The sequence below is a fragment of the Rhinatrema bivittatum genome, chromosome 19 (assembly GCF_901001135.1).
Source record: "Rhinatrema bivittatum chromosome 19, aRhiBiv1.1, whole genome shotgun sequence".
NCBI classification, from domain to species: domain Eukaryota; kingdom Metazoa; phylum Chordata; class Amphibia; order Gymnophiona; family Rhinatrematidae; genus Rhinatrema; species Rhinatrema bivittatum.
Genome location: NC_042633.1, coordinates 38,247,026 through 38,261,685, shown reverse-complemented (window position 1 = coordinate 38,261,685; position 14,660 = coordinate 38,247,026). Strand labels below are relative to the sequence as shown.

General features: G+C 52.0%; 1 protein-coding gene across 1 annotated transcript in view; it reads left to right on the top strand.

Moving 5' to 3' along the window:
- ADGRL1 (adhesion G protein-coupled receptor L1) overlaps positions 1-14,660 on the top strand; it is a 63,026-nt gene that overhangs the window by 1,000 nt on the left and 47,366 nt on the right. The window contains exon 3 of the mRNA XM_029584535.1: positions 3,809-3,918. Coding sequence (XP_029440395.1) covers positions 3,809-3,918 — 110 coding nt within the window. The remainder of the gene's footprint in view (positions 1-3,808; positions 3,919-14,660) is intronic.

The window sequence follows — 14,660 nt, the reverse complement described above, 5'->3', positions numbered from 1 at the left end:
GGGTATCCACCACCCTTTTCGTGAAAAACCTGATGTTGCCCTGTCTTATGCCTCCTTTTTCTAGAACTTCCTGACCATCGGGGAAAAAATGTTTTTTGTTTCTCTGTAATGTTGATACCTTTAGGTATTTGAATGTCTCTATCCTATTTCCCCTGTCTTGCCTCTCCTCTGGAGTGTGTGTACCGAGATCCCTAAGTCTCAACTCGTAGCGCTTCTGGTGCACACCCTCGCGCCACTTTGGACCGATTTTGCTCTGTCTACGTCCTTCCAGAACCGGGCGCGGTAGCCTAGATGAGATTTTGCCAGTGACCTGCCTCCCTGGTAGGGTTGGCCAACAAGCTCCACGGAGATCCTGGGCTTCTAGAGGACCTCCCTGGTAGGGTTGGCCAACAAGCTCCACGGAGATCCCGGGCTTCCAGAGGACCTCCCTGGTAGGGTTGGCCAACAAGCTCCACGGAGATCCTGGGCTTCCAGAGGACCTCCCTGGTAGGGTTGGCCAACTTGTTCCATGCCATTGAGAACATTCTTCAGGGAGTAATTACCCCCCCTCCCTCCCTCCTACAGTCTTATTTCAAGATCCGTCTCTTGAGCGTTACCTAAAGCCTCTCTTAGATCTTCCAAAATTCCACGCGGTTCTTCAATCGCTTACTTTTCTCTGGGTTGGATTACTGTAACTTCGCCGGTCCGCCCGCCCCCACCCGCCCATGCCACTCGGCCCCCTACAGATAATCCAGAATTATGCCACTCGTCTTTTGACTGATTAAGACCAAATACGGACTCGCATTCCTCCCCCGGTTCTTCAGTCTCTCCGCCGGTTTCTGTGTCTCCTAACGTGTGCAGCACAAGCTTTGCCTTGACGATTCACTCTCCGTTAAACAATACCTCGTCGACCCGCATCTCCGCGCATCCCCGGTCGCTCTTTAAGATCCTCACGGCGAGGGTGGGCCCTGCCGGCTGTTCCCTCGCCTAAGCCAGCGTTCCTTGACGAGACGAGAGATCGCGCCTTCTCGACCGTGGGGCCCCCCCGATATTTTGGAACTCATTACCTTTCAGAAATTCGATCTGTCTCTGACAGATTACTCCTTTACGAAAGCCCTCAAGACCTTGTTTGTTTCAAAAGGCATTCGGCTCAGTGGCACGAGATTTCCCGGCTAATGTGATTCGATGTGTAATACGATTGCAGAGGCATGTGTAATGTCACTTGTCTCGTTTTTGTTTTAGCCGATTATGGATGTTGCTATTGTAACCCGCCCTGAACTTATGAAAGGGGCGGGTAAGAAGACATCTTTTAAATATGTAGAAAAAAAATAAATAAATCCACCCCTTTGCATCTATTAAAAAAAAAAAAAAAAAGTTAAGCATTTTAATGGAAGTGGTCCAGTCCTAGGGCCTCCGGTAGATCAGACCGCCGTGGCTCAGAGCCTGGGTGCAGCCTGCAGGAGCTCAGCTGTGCACATCTGGGCCCTGGTGCACCACAGGCAGTGGATAGGAGAGAGGGAGAGAGATGGGGAGGGGGGGGGCGGGAGAGAGAGAGAGAGAGGCCAGGATGAAGAGAGATGGAGAGCACGAGAGAGAGAGTATGGAAGAGAGGACAGCTTGAGAGAGGGTGAGAGCTGGACAGAGGGAGATGGGAAGAGACGGTACGGGGGGGCAGAGGGGAGACGGAAAATGGGATGCGTGAGAGAGAACGCCTGAGATAAAAGGAGAGATAGGGCTAGAAAGCAGCTGAGAGAGGGAGAAGTACACGGAGAGTGTGAGAGAGGAGGGGAGAGGGGGAGAGAGAGACAGGAAAGTTGAGAAAAGACAGGAAGGGAGCGAGAGAGGAGGTGAGACTGGGGGAAGTGTGAGCATGCCAGGGAGGAGGAGAGACGGGGGAGAAGAGCCCCAGGGAGCGTCGGCCAGATGCCCGGGGAGTCCTGGCCCAGGGCCCACAGCCTTGGCATGGAATCGCTCAGGCAGGGACGGGGGGGAAGCGCCGTGTACGGAGAGAAAGGAAAGGGCATTGAGAGAATTCTTAGCCTGGAGAATGGGTAGGGGAGGGAAGGCAGTGGGATCGATGCGTTCCCAGCAGGCGCTCTCACAGGCACTCAGCAGCCATGAAAACAGAGCCCACCAACAGCTCGATAAGCAGAGCACGAGAGAGCCGGCGGCCCTGCCGGCGCGGTGGAGGAGCACAGGCGCTCTGCCGGGAAGGCCTCCAGCCTTTGCTGCGAGCACAGCACTGCGTAAGAACAGGCCGTGCCGGGTCAGACCGAGGGACCATCGAGCCCAGCATCCTGTCTCCAGCAGCGGTGGCCAATCCAGGATACCAAGATCCTGGCAAGTACCCAAAAAACTAAGTCTGTCCCACGCTAGCGATGCCAGTAACAGCAGTGGCTATTTTTACAAGTCAGCTTGACTGATAGCAGGGGATGGACTTCTCCTGCAGGAACTTATCCAATCCTTTTTTTTTTTTTTTTTTTTTAAACCCAGCTACACTGACTGCTCTAACCGCATCCTCCGGCAAATCCGTGGCTGCATCCATTTTCCAGGAAAGTGCTCCCACACGGTTCCTGTAGGAGCCTCTTCTTCCTACCCTTGCCCACCAGTGCCCAGGGTCAACACAGGTCGGCATCACCCGCGGGCACAGACTTGGGAACAACTGGTGTAGGGGGTGGCGGTGCGGGTAGGTGCCCCCCTCCCCCCCCCCCGCACGGCGGTGAAGGCAATCTGCGCGGGATGCGTGAACGTGTTTTCGCACCCCTCCCCCCCCCCATGCCCGAGCCAGGGAGCAATTCCTTACCCACGGGGGAGGGCGCGGGGCTGGTGAGGGGGGGGGGTGTGTAGTGTGCAGAGCTGAAAGCCTCCCCTTCTCCCCGGGGTGTGGAGGGAGAGAGAGAGAGCAGGGGGGGCTGGGAGAGGAGTAAGGCAGCCGTGCATTTCTCTGCCGGGGCTGTCGCTTTAAGGCTCTCCCGCACTCTCGGGTTCGTCTTTCCTTAATTCCCCGCCGCCACCTGCTCTCCGAGGCCGGGTGATGCAAGATTGTGGTGGTGGGGGGGAGAAGAGAGAGAGCGGCTGCTCTCCAAAGCCTCAGGGCGCCAGCCGAGCAGCTCTCTGATGTCATCGGGCTCCAGGTGGGGTCCCCCGGCTCGGTCTGCATATTATTAGATGGCACAGGTATGCCAGCAGCCCCCGGGGGCTCCTGTTTTGTTTTCTGAACGGCCGTGATTGGCTTTCCAGGCGGGGGGGAATCACTGCATGGGCTGGGGACGGGGAGGTTGGGGGGGGGGGGGCAGCTCTTCTTCTAGACCCGGGAGGGGGGGGGGAGAGGCGCGCGAGGACCGCAGGCAGGCACCGAGCGGATTCCAGCTCCGCCTCCAGCTCCCTCGCTGCGTTTTGGTTTATTTTGGGGGGTGGGGGGGAATAGGTTTTCTTTGTATAAAGGCGGCGAACCGCCAAGGCGACTTACAAAAACGGCAAGGATAGCCGTGTAGGGCGGGTTTGAAAAATCGGGTTCTCAGGCGCGTAAATATCTGCCAGGGCACTTTTTTTTTTTAGATTTTTATATTCCGCTTTTTGCAGTTATTTTTTTCAGCACTTCAAAGCGGATTATTTATCGGGGAGGGGAGCACGTCAGGGTGGAGTCTGTGGGGTGCTTTTCACCCGTGCAGTTTGCAGCCATTCTCAGACAGGTAATAATGGGGGGGGGGTCCTTTGCAAAATATCGCACGGATGCGTGGCGTGCCTGCCGTTTTCCTGCGCCGACTGAAACCAGCCACCGGGAGGGGGTGATGTCTTGTTAAATTGTTCCGTCTTGTGCCCCTTGCAGGTGCAACAACCGGACCCAGTGCGTGGTAGTGGCCGGCTCCGACGCCTTTCCGGACCCGTGTCCCGGCACCTACAAGTACCTGGAGGTCCAGTATGACTGCGTACCCTACAGTGAGTTCCTCTTTCCTTTGGTCTTTACCAGCACGCGTGTGAAAGTAAAAAAAAAAAAAAAAAACGTAAAAAGCGCACGCGCGACGTCAAAACGTGGGGAGACGGGCTCCGAATGTTAACCCCGGTCCTGCTTTCCAGGGAGGTCCTTAACACTGCCGTGGAGAGAGAGGTGCATTCCCAGCAGCAGTGAAGTGAAGGGAGGTGGGGGGTGGTGGTAACTTTAACGAGGGTCAATGCCTCTGTGACAAGAAGAATTATTTCTTATTTCCACTTCAAGAGATAAGAATGAAAGTCAAACACCGATTTGCTCGTTCAGGCTCAAGACATCCTTCCCTTTAGTGACTAGACAGGTCGGATGGTCTGGGGCTCGCCCTTCATTAGTGACTCCACAGGGCACGAGATCTGGGACTCCTCCCTCATTGAGGCAGCTCCAGGTGAGGAGAAGACGCGGGGGGTGCCGAGAAGGGAAGGAGAGGCAAATATACACAGCCCTATCTGCCCCATGATCTTCCTCAAGTCTTGTCCACGGTATCCTAACCCATCTTCCGGTGCAGTCTATGGCCATCTTTTCCCTGCCTCTAGTCCCGTTGACCCCCCTACTCATTCTCCAGTTGTATCCAACCTTTACCCTAACCCCATTTCTCCATTCCTATCCACCTTGATCCTATCCCGACCTCCAATCCTATCCAGCCGTCATCTTACCCCCATCCCGCAATCCCGACCACCTTGATCCTATCCCGTATTCCAACCTATTGTCTAATCCTATCCAACTCTCAAAATATTCTATCATCCACTTCCATTCAACCCTTGTTCTATTCTGTCCTTCCTCACTCTATTCCATCTTCCAGTCCTGTCCCACCTCCAGTATATATATGCCATCCTTCAGTCCTGGCTAATCCTCATCCTATCCCACCCTTCAGTTCGAGCTAACCCTCAAAGTTATTCCATTCTTCAGACCCTGTCACTATCATTCCACCTATCCCGCAACCCTAATCAACCTTCATCTTTATCCCATTATCTAATCTCTTACAGCAGGTGTCCCCAAATCCAGTCCTCCAGGGCTGCAGATCTGTCTGGTTTTCGGGATTTTCGCAAAAGAATATGCGTGATATATATATTTGCATGCCTTGTTTCCATTGTATGCAGGTACATCCCATGCATGGGAAAATCCCGAAAACCAGACTGGATTTGGGGGGTATTGCTGTCCTAGAGGATCATGGGAAGAAGGCAGTGGAAGTAGTTGGGGTGGGGTAGGGGGGAGAGGATGTGATCTGCTCTTTTTTTTTCTTCTCATGAAGGATGGAAAATCCCCATGTGCTGTATGGAGTGGAATGATAAGCGGGAAAAAAATGTGTAAATCCGACCTAGGCACGTTGCAGCGATCAACACAGTTTGCTTTTCTAGGAAGGTTCTCGGTGAAAACATGACTCGGGGTGAACTTTGGGGGTCTCTCTCCTGGCACCTTCAGAATCCAGCATCATGGAGCTGAAAGAGGCAGCATGGACTTGTTGCCAAGATCGGAAGGGGATGAGAAGAGGTCTCACCCTGGCGAATGTTGGGTTGGGGTGGCATGGACAAGCTGGTGGGGTGGAGGGCATCGGGGAGTTGGGAGAAGGGGGTTCCTCCCTGGATAACTCCCTCCACCTCCAATGATTTCTCCTCACAGGTGTGGAGCCGAGCTGTGGAAATCCTGTCTTGTTAACCTTTTTTTAAAGTTTCCTTCCCACCTACCTACCCCCCAACCCCTTTCACCTTTTTCTTACAGCTTCTACCGTGGGTGCAGAGGGCCAGGATGGACCACAACTGCCCCCTTTCCCTAGGCATCTCCGGAAAAAAAAAATTGTAATTGTTTGCAATGCGGATGTAAACGTCTTAACAAGTTCAGGGCTGGAAATCAGCAGGCAGACCCGCTGACCTTGCCTCGTAGGACCTGCTTGATTCAAGGGGGTGGGGGAAATCAAGATGCCTTACCCCCCCCCCCTTCTCCACCCCACCCCAAAGTCCTACCTTAGTTTCAGGAAGGGATGGAAAAAAAAATGCAAGTTCAGAACTGAAGGGAGTTAATTACCTTCTTTCTCCCTTCCCTACTGTTTGTTTCAGAGATGGAAAAAAAATATTTTTTTTGTCAATAATTCAGTTATTATTCTATTTCTATTTCTTTAATTTTAAAATGTTCTTTTGTATCACCATCCTGGCTGTTCCTGGTAGAAGCCATCTTCTTTAAGGATGGAAAGATCCGGTTTGTCCAAGCCCCCAATCGATCTTTCCAAATTTTAGGGGACGCCTAGGGTGATCCAAGGCAGAGGGTGAGATAGTTGGAGACTGGAGGAGGGTTAGGGGTTCATGTTAAGAAGAGGTACATGTATAGTTGGAGGCTATAGTCAAGAATTCACATTCTGAATTAAGATTAGGACAAAAGGACAAAGATTAGGGTTAGAGTTTAGGGAAGAGGAAGAAAGGAAATGGTTATCATGGACAAAGGAAATAGTTGGGGGGTTGAGATTATGGTAAGGGGTTGGGGACAAAAGCAAACTTTGGGCATAAGGGGTAGAATTAGGGGCCAGGCACAAAGGAAACGATTAGGGCGAGGGTTAAAATCAAAGCTGCACCACCCATTTTTTCATTTTGCCCTCTGCCGATAGAAAGCGGAGACGCAGTGAGGGCTACGGTCAGCACCTCGGGTTTGGAGGTCTCCCAAAAGTTACTAATCTGACTCTTGAAAATATATGGGTACGTTACTACCACCTTGACTTCCAAAAAATACAAACTTGGAAAGCGTTCCTCCCTAGTTTGACCTAAGATGTCTGGAAAATTGTCTTGACTTCCAAGTCTTAACATTTGTCCAAATGGTCCTGGCCATGAGCATCCATGCCCAAAAAAGGGGAATTCTCCTCCTGGTACGACAGACAAGGATGGCTGCCACAAGGAACAAGCAAAAGGATTGTGATGATCAAGGAAATGAGTAAAGAGATGGAAACTGTTCCTAAATGAACTCTAAATGATGACATTGTGCTCTGTCGGCCTCCAAAGGTGGAGCTGTCGCAAGATGCAGGAAGAACAACCTGTCGCACGTTTGATGACATCATAGTCGCGTTTCTCCATGGCTTTTCATTGGGTTGATAGGAACAATGATGTCATCAGTATGCGACGGTCTCTTCTGTCCTGGCAGGGTTTCGCGCTTCAGATTGTGTCATGACGACCTTGCAATTTTATCTTTTTTTTTTTCAGTTGGGTGTGAGAGGAAATTTTAGGTGGTGGTGGAGGTTGCTGATGGGATGTAGACAATATGTAGAGGAGAAAAGCATGGCGGGAGGGTGACCAGGCGTGTTTAAAGCACCTCCAGTTCTGGAGTTCTCCAACCATGGCTGCCGATGGTGCCTTCACCGTTCTCTAGCTGCCCCGTTGCCTTAACTAATCTTCCAATACCAAGGGGTGAATTGAAAACATAGCTGGCCAAAAAAATGTATATTTATGGTGTCGTCAAGTTTCAGGTCCCACCCTCTCTTTCTTTCCCTTCCTCCTCCTTTTCTCTTCCCTTTCTCCTTCTTTCCCCTCTATCCCTCCACGCCTCTCTCTCTCTCTTTATCAGGGGACATCAAGATTTTGGGATGACGCGCAAGGTTTTTTTGTTTTTAAATATATAATAACATTGTATTCATGGTCAGGCCTGCCTCCTAGCCAGTCAAAGTGCAGGATTGGGGGGGGGTCACCTGACCCCCTTAGAGCGCAGCAGATGATTTAGAGTCCGAGGGTAGGGGAGGACAGCAGATAGATACCCCCCCCCCCCAAGGCCATTCCAGGCAAGTGCAGCGTTCTCCATGCCAGTTGCTGAGCCAGAGGGAGGTGGGAGAGACTGTCCTCATATCAAGGGCGAACTCCGCCACAATATCATGGAGGGCTCTATCAGGAAAAAGGTGGAAGCGAGGGGAGGGGGGTGGGGTTTGTGTTCCATTCAAGGACACCGGAAGGACACAGGGGACATTCAGTCTAGTCAGGTTCCCCCATGGCTTTTAGTATCTAGAAGAGCTCATGAAGAGGCAAACCCATCACTGGAGCACGGAGTCTGGTCAACAGCCAGCTCCAGGTCATCAGGGCCAAGGATGGCCTGTCCTAGCTTTGCCTCAGTTGCATGTATGAAACTCGTAGGTCTAAATTTCTCTCAGAAATGCGGGAAACTACAGAAGCCATAGGTGCAACGGGACAAAAATCAAACAGCACTAGCTCAGCCTGACCCTGATGACCTGGTCACCCCAACAAAAGACCTACTGTGACCTTCCAACCCCCCCTGGTTCCATAGACCCCCATCGGTTCTGCCTCTCCCATAGCCCTAATGGGGAAAAAAAAATTAATCATTTTGTTGGATTCGTTTTTTTAAGTATGGCGGCTCTTGAAAAATCAACCGATGCATCCAACTCGTAGCCATGCCAATTCCTTTTCCATTCTAGAACGCAAGTTCCCCACTGGCTAAACAGCGAGGAGGTGAGACCTAGGGACTTCAGGGGAGGAGACAGCAACAACCAGACATACCCCCAGATTATAAATAGAGCATGAAGAGGGACCTCAGAGGGAGGAGAAAGGCCGCACCCTGAGACATCCAAAGTAAGAATACAGCACGAACAACTGAAGAGAGACCTCCGAGGGAGGAGAGAGGCTGCACCCTGAGACATCCAAAGTAAGAATACAGCACGAACAACTGAAGAGAGACCTCCGAGGGAGGAGAGAGGCTGCACCCTGAGACATCCAAAGTAAGAATACAGCACGAACAACTGAAGAGAGACCTCAGAGGAAGGAGAAAGGCCGCACCCCGAGACACCCAACATATGAATACAGAATGAACGTATTAAGATAATGAACAGCTGATGAGAAACTTCAGGGGATGAGAGACAGGGGTACCTCGAGACATCCAAAGTATAAATACAGCACGAATAACTGAAAAGAGACATCGAGGAAGGGGACAGCAACATCTGGAGACACCTAATGTATGACTACAGCATGAACAGCTGAAGAGGAGGAGAAGGCACACCCTGAGACACCCAACTTATGAATACAGCATGAACAGATGAAGAGCGACCTCAGAAGAGGCAACAGCAGCACCCTGAGACATCCAAAGTAATAATACAGAACTAAAAGCCAAAGAGAGACCTCAGAGGAGGAGAAAGGTGCAACCTGAGACATCCAATGTAGGACTACAGCATGAACAGTTGAAGAGAGACCTCAGAAGAGGAGAAAGGTGCACCCTGAGACACCCAACATCTGAATACAGCATGAATGTATTAAGAAAATGAACAGCTGATGAGAGACAGTAATACCCCAAGACACCCAAAGTATAAATACAGCATGAAAAGAGACATCGAGGGAGGAGACAGCAACACCCGGAGACACCTAATGTATGACTACAGCATGAACAGCTGGATTAAGACCTTAGGGGATGAGACTGCAGCACCTCAAGATGCCCAAAGCATGAAGATCTAAAGAGAGACTGTGAGCGAGGAGAAATAGCACAACCCCAAGACACTCAAAGTATGAGTACAGCACAAAGGACTGAAGAGAGACCTCAAGGAAGGAGACAGCAGCACCCTAAGACATCCAAAGTATGAATACAGCACAGATGACTGAAGAGAGACCTCAAGGGAGGAAACAGCAGCATCCCGAGACATCCAAAGTATGAACACAGCTCAAAGTACTGAAAATAGATTATGAGGTAGGAGACGGCAGCACCCTGAGACATCCAAAGTATGAATACAGTACAAACGACTGAAGCAAGACCAGGAGGCAGGAGCGCACCCCAAGACATCCAAAGTATGAATACAGCACAAACAGACCTCAGAAGCGGAGGCGGCAGCACCCCGAGACACCCAACATACGAATGCAGCACGGACAGCTGAAAAGAGACCTCGGGGGGGGAGAAGATGGCAAATCCAGAAGCAATTTTTTTGCTTATCTTCACCCCACAAAAAAAAAAAAAAATTAAATTTAAAAAAATAATAACAATGAAATATCTTTTAGCAAAGTAAAGCAGAAAGTTGTGGGCCAGTGGTGAGCAGGATGGTGCCCTGCAGGAACTGACTGGACAGCCCGACAGGTTAAATATGAAATTGCTCCTTCCCTAAACAGCTGGGCAGCTTCTCCAGCCCAGCCTAGTTGAGAGACAGCATTAAGAAGACTGATTAGGATTATCCTGGAGATGCTTAAGCCCATTTAGCTTCCCTTTGCCCCCCCCCCCCCTCCCCACCTTGGCGTGTACACACACACATCCTCACAGACCTTAGTACTTTTGAAGGCGGGAATGCCTGGAAGATGTGAGCCACCTGCCCAGGACGCAGATCTGTAACCAGGTGGCTGTGATTGTACCATGGGTTCCGGCGCCTGATTTTTTACCAGAGGGCTCCAGGTCATCAGGGACAGGACAGTCCAGTTCTGTTGCCATTGCATGCTGGGAGATATAAGTTTTAGCTGGGGGTGGGGTGGGGGTGTCTGCAAGGTAAATCGGGAAGCTACATGGGATCCCCTCCCCCACGCCACAAGTGAAAAGCGGAGCCGGTCTGGTCCATTCCCAATGATGTAGGGCCACCCAGGAATCCTGACTGTACCTTCATATGCTTAGCCCCACCCCCCACCCCAGGAGTATTTTTCGAGGGGGAGGGGATGGAAACTCCAAAGCTCAGACTCCTGCCCTCTTCCCAGGAATGAGTGTGAGGGTAACAGGATCCAGCCCTCCTTTTTTTTTCCACCTCTCCTCACCTCCACCTCCTTATTTAGCCTCGTCTAAGCTGAGCACAGTGCCCTAAACTCAACCCCCCCCCTCCCCTTTTCCCTGCCCTCCAGGACACCCTTAGCCGACCAGCTGTGTGTCCCCCTAGCGGGGAGGGCTACAGAGGCCGGGAGAAGAGAGCCCCCAGGTACAGCCCTTGTGTGGGGAGAGGGGGGAGCGAGTGGGGCTGGTGGGGGGGGGGGGGGGTGGTGGAGGGGAGCTGCTGTCTCCTGCCATGCCTGTGCACCGTCTCAAAAAAAAACAAAAAAAACACTTTAACTTTTCTTTCCAGCTGCTTCCGTGAAAACTAACGACCCATTTCCTTCCCCAGGGGCCAGTTTGCTGGTGGAAAACACTTTATTTTATTTTTATTTTATTTTAAAAATAATAATCACTGTCTATAATTTAAAAAAAAAAAAAAAATCTTTGCTCTGTCCTGATCTTCTCTCTCTCTCTCAATAATCTCTGATGTATTTCTTCTGCCTCCACCTTCTCCCTTTTCTTTCTGTTTTGATGGGATCTCTTTTTTATTTAAAGGGGTGGAAAACTTAGGGTCCTGCCAAAAGCAAACACAATGTTAGGAATTATTAGGAAGGGAATGGTGAATAAAACGGAAAATGTCATAATGCCTCTGTATCGCTCCATGGTGAGACTGCACCTTGAATACTGTGTACAATTCTGGTCACCGCATCTCAAAAAAGATATAATTGCGATGGAGAAGGTACAGAGAAGGGCTACCAAAATGATAAAGGGGATGGAACAGCTCCCCTATGAGGAAAGACTAAAGAGGTTAGGACTTTTCAGCTTGGAGAAGAGACGACTGAGGGGGGATATGATAGAGGTGTTTAAAATCATGAGAGGTCTAGAACGGGTAGATGTGAATCGGTTATTTACTCTTTCGGATAGTAGAAAGACTAGGGGGCACTCCATGAAGTTAGCATGGGGCACATTTAAGACTAATCGGAGAAAGTTCTTTTTTACTCAACGCACAATTAAGCTCTGGAATTCATTGCTGGAGGTTGGTGTAGTTAAAAAAAAAAAGGTTTGGATTAGTTCCTGTTGCAACCCCCCCCCCCCCCCCCGGGCATTTCCCACTCCTGCAGGAGAATCATCACAGCCTGATGCCAGGGCAGGAAGAGGATAAGAGGGGGGGGGGGGGGGGAGAGAGAGATTCAGCGCTAAGGGTGTAATGCAGAGGGGAGAACAAGGGGAAAAATGGTGAGAAGCAGAGGCAAGGGAGGAGAGGGGAATTGGAGGGTAAGGAGAGAAGCGGCGAAAGTGGGGGGGGGGGGGGGAGTGGAGGCCATTGAGAGAAGGGGGAGGAAGCGGAGGTGATGGGGGGGGGGGGGCGGGGGAGGACTGCCGGCTCCTGCCCCTGCCATTCCTGGCTGGAGTTTCTGAAACGTGGTTTCCAGCCATCTGGTCCGGCCTGGCAGGCTGCGAAGGATTTCGACTTGCAAGCCCCGTTGATTAATCTCGGATATGAACAGCTGTCGTCAGGCGGGGGCCGCAGCCCTCACCGTTGCCCGGCGTCCCTCCACCACCCCCACCCCCGTCGTATGCACAGCCTTCTTCTCCTCGGCATCCTAAAAATACCGAGCGGAGACCCCCACCCAGCCGGCCACGAGAATTCAATTCCGTTAAGAGCGCGGGGGGGGGGGGAAGGACCGGTTTATAAGGAGATTCTGCTTCTCCGGATGGCTTCAGGTCAACAGCGAGAGCCTGAGCCAGTCCCGGCTTCACCCAGGGAAAGGAGGAGCTGCCATCTCCCTGGATCGGCCTCTCTGGGTTGAACCCCCGGGAGAAAGGGTCGACCCTACTGACAGCCCCCGTCCTTGGATACGGGGGGGGGGGGGGTCTGGCCTTGAAATCGTAGAGACGCGCCAACTTTCCACGCCCCTTGCTACCCGCCGCACGCCCACTCCGCCTCCTATCCTCGCTTCTCCTCCTCCCCCCAAGACCCTCTCCAATGAACACCATAGTTTGCTTTCTGTTGAGCGGCTTGACCCTCCGGCCAGGGAACGGAGGAGGAAGGGAACCGAAGGATGGGACGAAACGGAAAGACGAAGGAGAGTTGGGAATAAGACCACCGACGGCAAGCGGCGAAGAGAGAGCGAGGACAGGGAAGAGCCTGGGAGAGATGTAGGCAAAGAAAGAGATGAGAGTTGGGAGAGCAAGGAAGTGAAGTTGAGGTAGGGAGATGGGGGGATAGAGAGGACAAAGAATTGAACCAATCTGGTTTTCGTGATATCCACGACGAATGGGCGGATTTTGCAATGCGTCTCACGCACATTCGGCGTGGGTATCCTGAGAGCAGACTGGCCGTGGGACGAGGACAAGGGTCGCTGTTAAGAAGTTAACGGTCAGGAGGTTTAGAGGAAGGAGCACCGGAGCATTCAAAAAATGTAACCTCCTGGAACACGCTCACGCTCCAGGAACCGGATCGCAAGGACAACCTTTGTCAGAAAAAAAAGAAAATAGAAAAGGTTTTCTCCCGGCTCAGCAGTTTTAAGGGATCGGGGGGGGGGGGGGGGGGGGGGAGGGGGTGGTGGCCTCTTGAGAGAGCTCTCCTCGTCTGAACAGGAGAGACCGCGGTGGCAGATGAGGGGCTTCCAGGACGAGCGCCTGATGTGAGAAATAACCGAGTCCCTGAACTGACCAGGTCACCAGGATCGTCCCATTCATCGACCGATCGGGGAACAGCAAGAGTAGATCCGGGGGAGCGCGCCAACAGCGGTTCTGGTCCGTTGGGCGCTGCCCATCCGACCGATTTTTTTATTTTCGCAGTTGGGTCCTGATAACTGACCCAGCCCTCCGGACTTTGAATTCCGATCTGCTAATTGCAAAGGGGGGAACGACGACTCAGCTCTATTTCCTGCTGCTCGTGGAGAGGGCGGTCCCTTTACTGGCTGTCTGGGCCCCCCGTCGTACCCGTAGACGACGTCTGGTCGTGTTGGCGCAGATGAGCCTCCAATGATCCGGAGCCATCTGAGCTCCATCATCCCTTGACGTGAGTTCCCGGGGAATCTCCGGACGGGGCAGAGTCACAACGCCCCCCCCCCCCCTTAGTGCATCCCGGTGCCTCCCTCCTGGAAACACCTCGGCCAGAAGACGACTGCGAATTTCACGGTCTTCTGATGGCTTTGAGGACCTGCCTCAGGTTGTCCAATAACTAGGGTGGGTTTCGGGAACAATCATTGACACCTGAATCTGGTAAATAGCACTGTCGGTGAATTTCAGAGACTTGGTGAATCGTGGTTATTTCTGGCAAATCTGAGCACGCTTTTTTTTGGGGGGGGGGGGAGTGAATTTTACCAGCTCCTCGGTCTGACCCAGTATGGCAACTTCTTACGTTCCTATGATGATTATGGCAGGGAAGGGGATAGAGATGGCTGGTGACCTTGGAAAAGAGAGAGATAGCAGCGATGGCTGACTACAGGAGGATGAGGTTAGGGTTAGAGAGGAGATGACTTATGGGAGGAATAGGTACTGATGCTCAGACATTAAGGAAAAAAACACACAGGACCGCTACTAGGGCCGAGTCCACAAGCAAAGCACGTCAAGCAGCACTGACCGATGCATGGGGGTGACGTGCACCCCCGGTGGCAGGTACTGCCATGCGAACCTTGCTGGGCAGACTGGCTGGAGAGCCGGTCCTTCTCTGCCATCATTTCTGTGGCTGTTGGAGAAAGATGCTCAGGTAGGGGTAGAGATGACTGAGAAGGAGAGGCTATGCTTAGTGCTAGAGATAAGGGATGACTGGGAGGGAAAATAGGGAGGAGAGCAGGACTGGAAGGAAGAGGTGGAGCCAAGGTAGGGATTAGGATGTGACTGGGAATGGGAGGTTGGGGTTAGAGGCGGGGGTTAGGATGTGACTGGGAATGGGAGGTTGGGGTTAGAGGTGGGGGTTAGGATGTGACTGGGAATGGGAGGTTGGGGTTAGAGGCGGGGGTTAGGATGTGACTGGGAATGGGAGGTTGGGGTTAGAGGC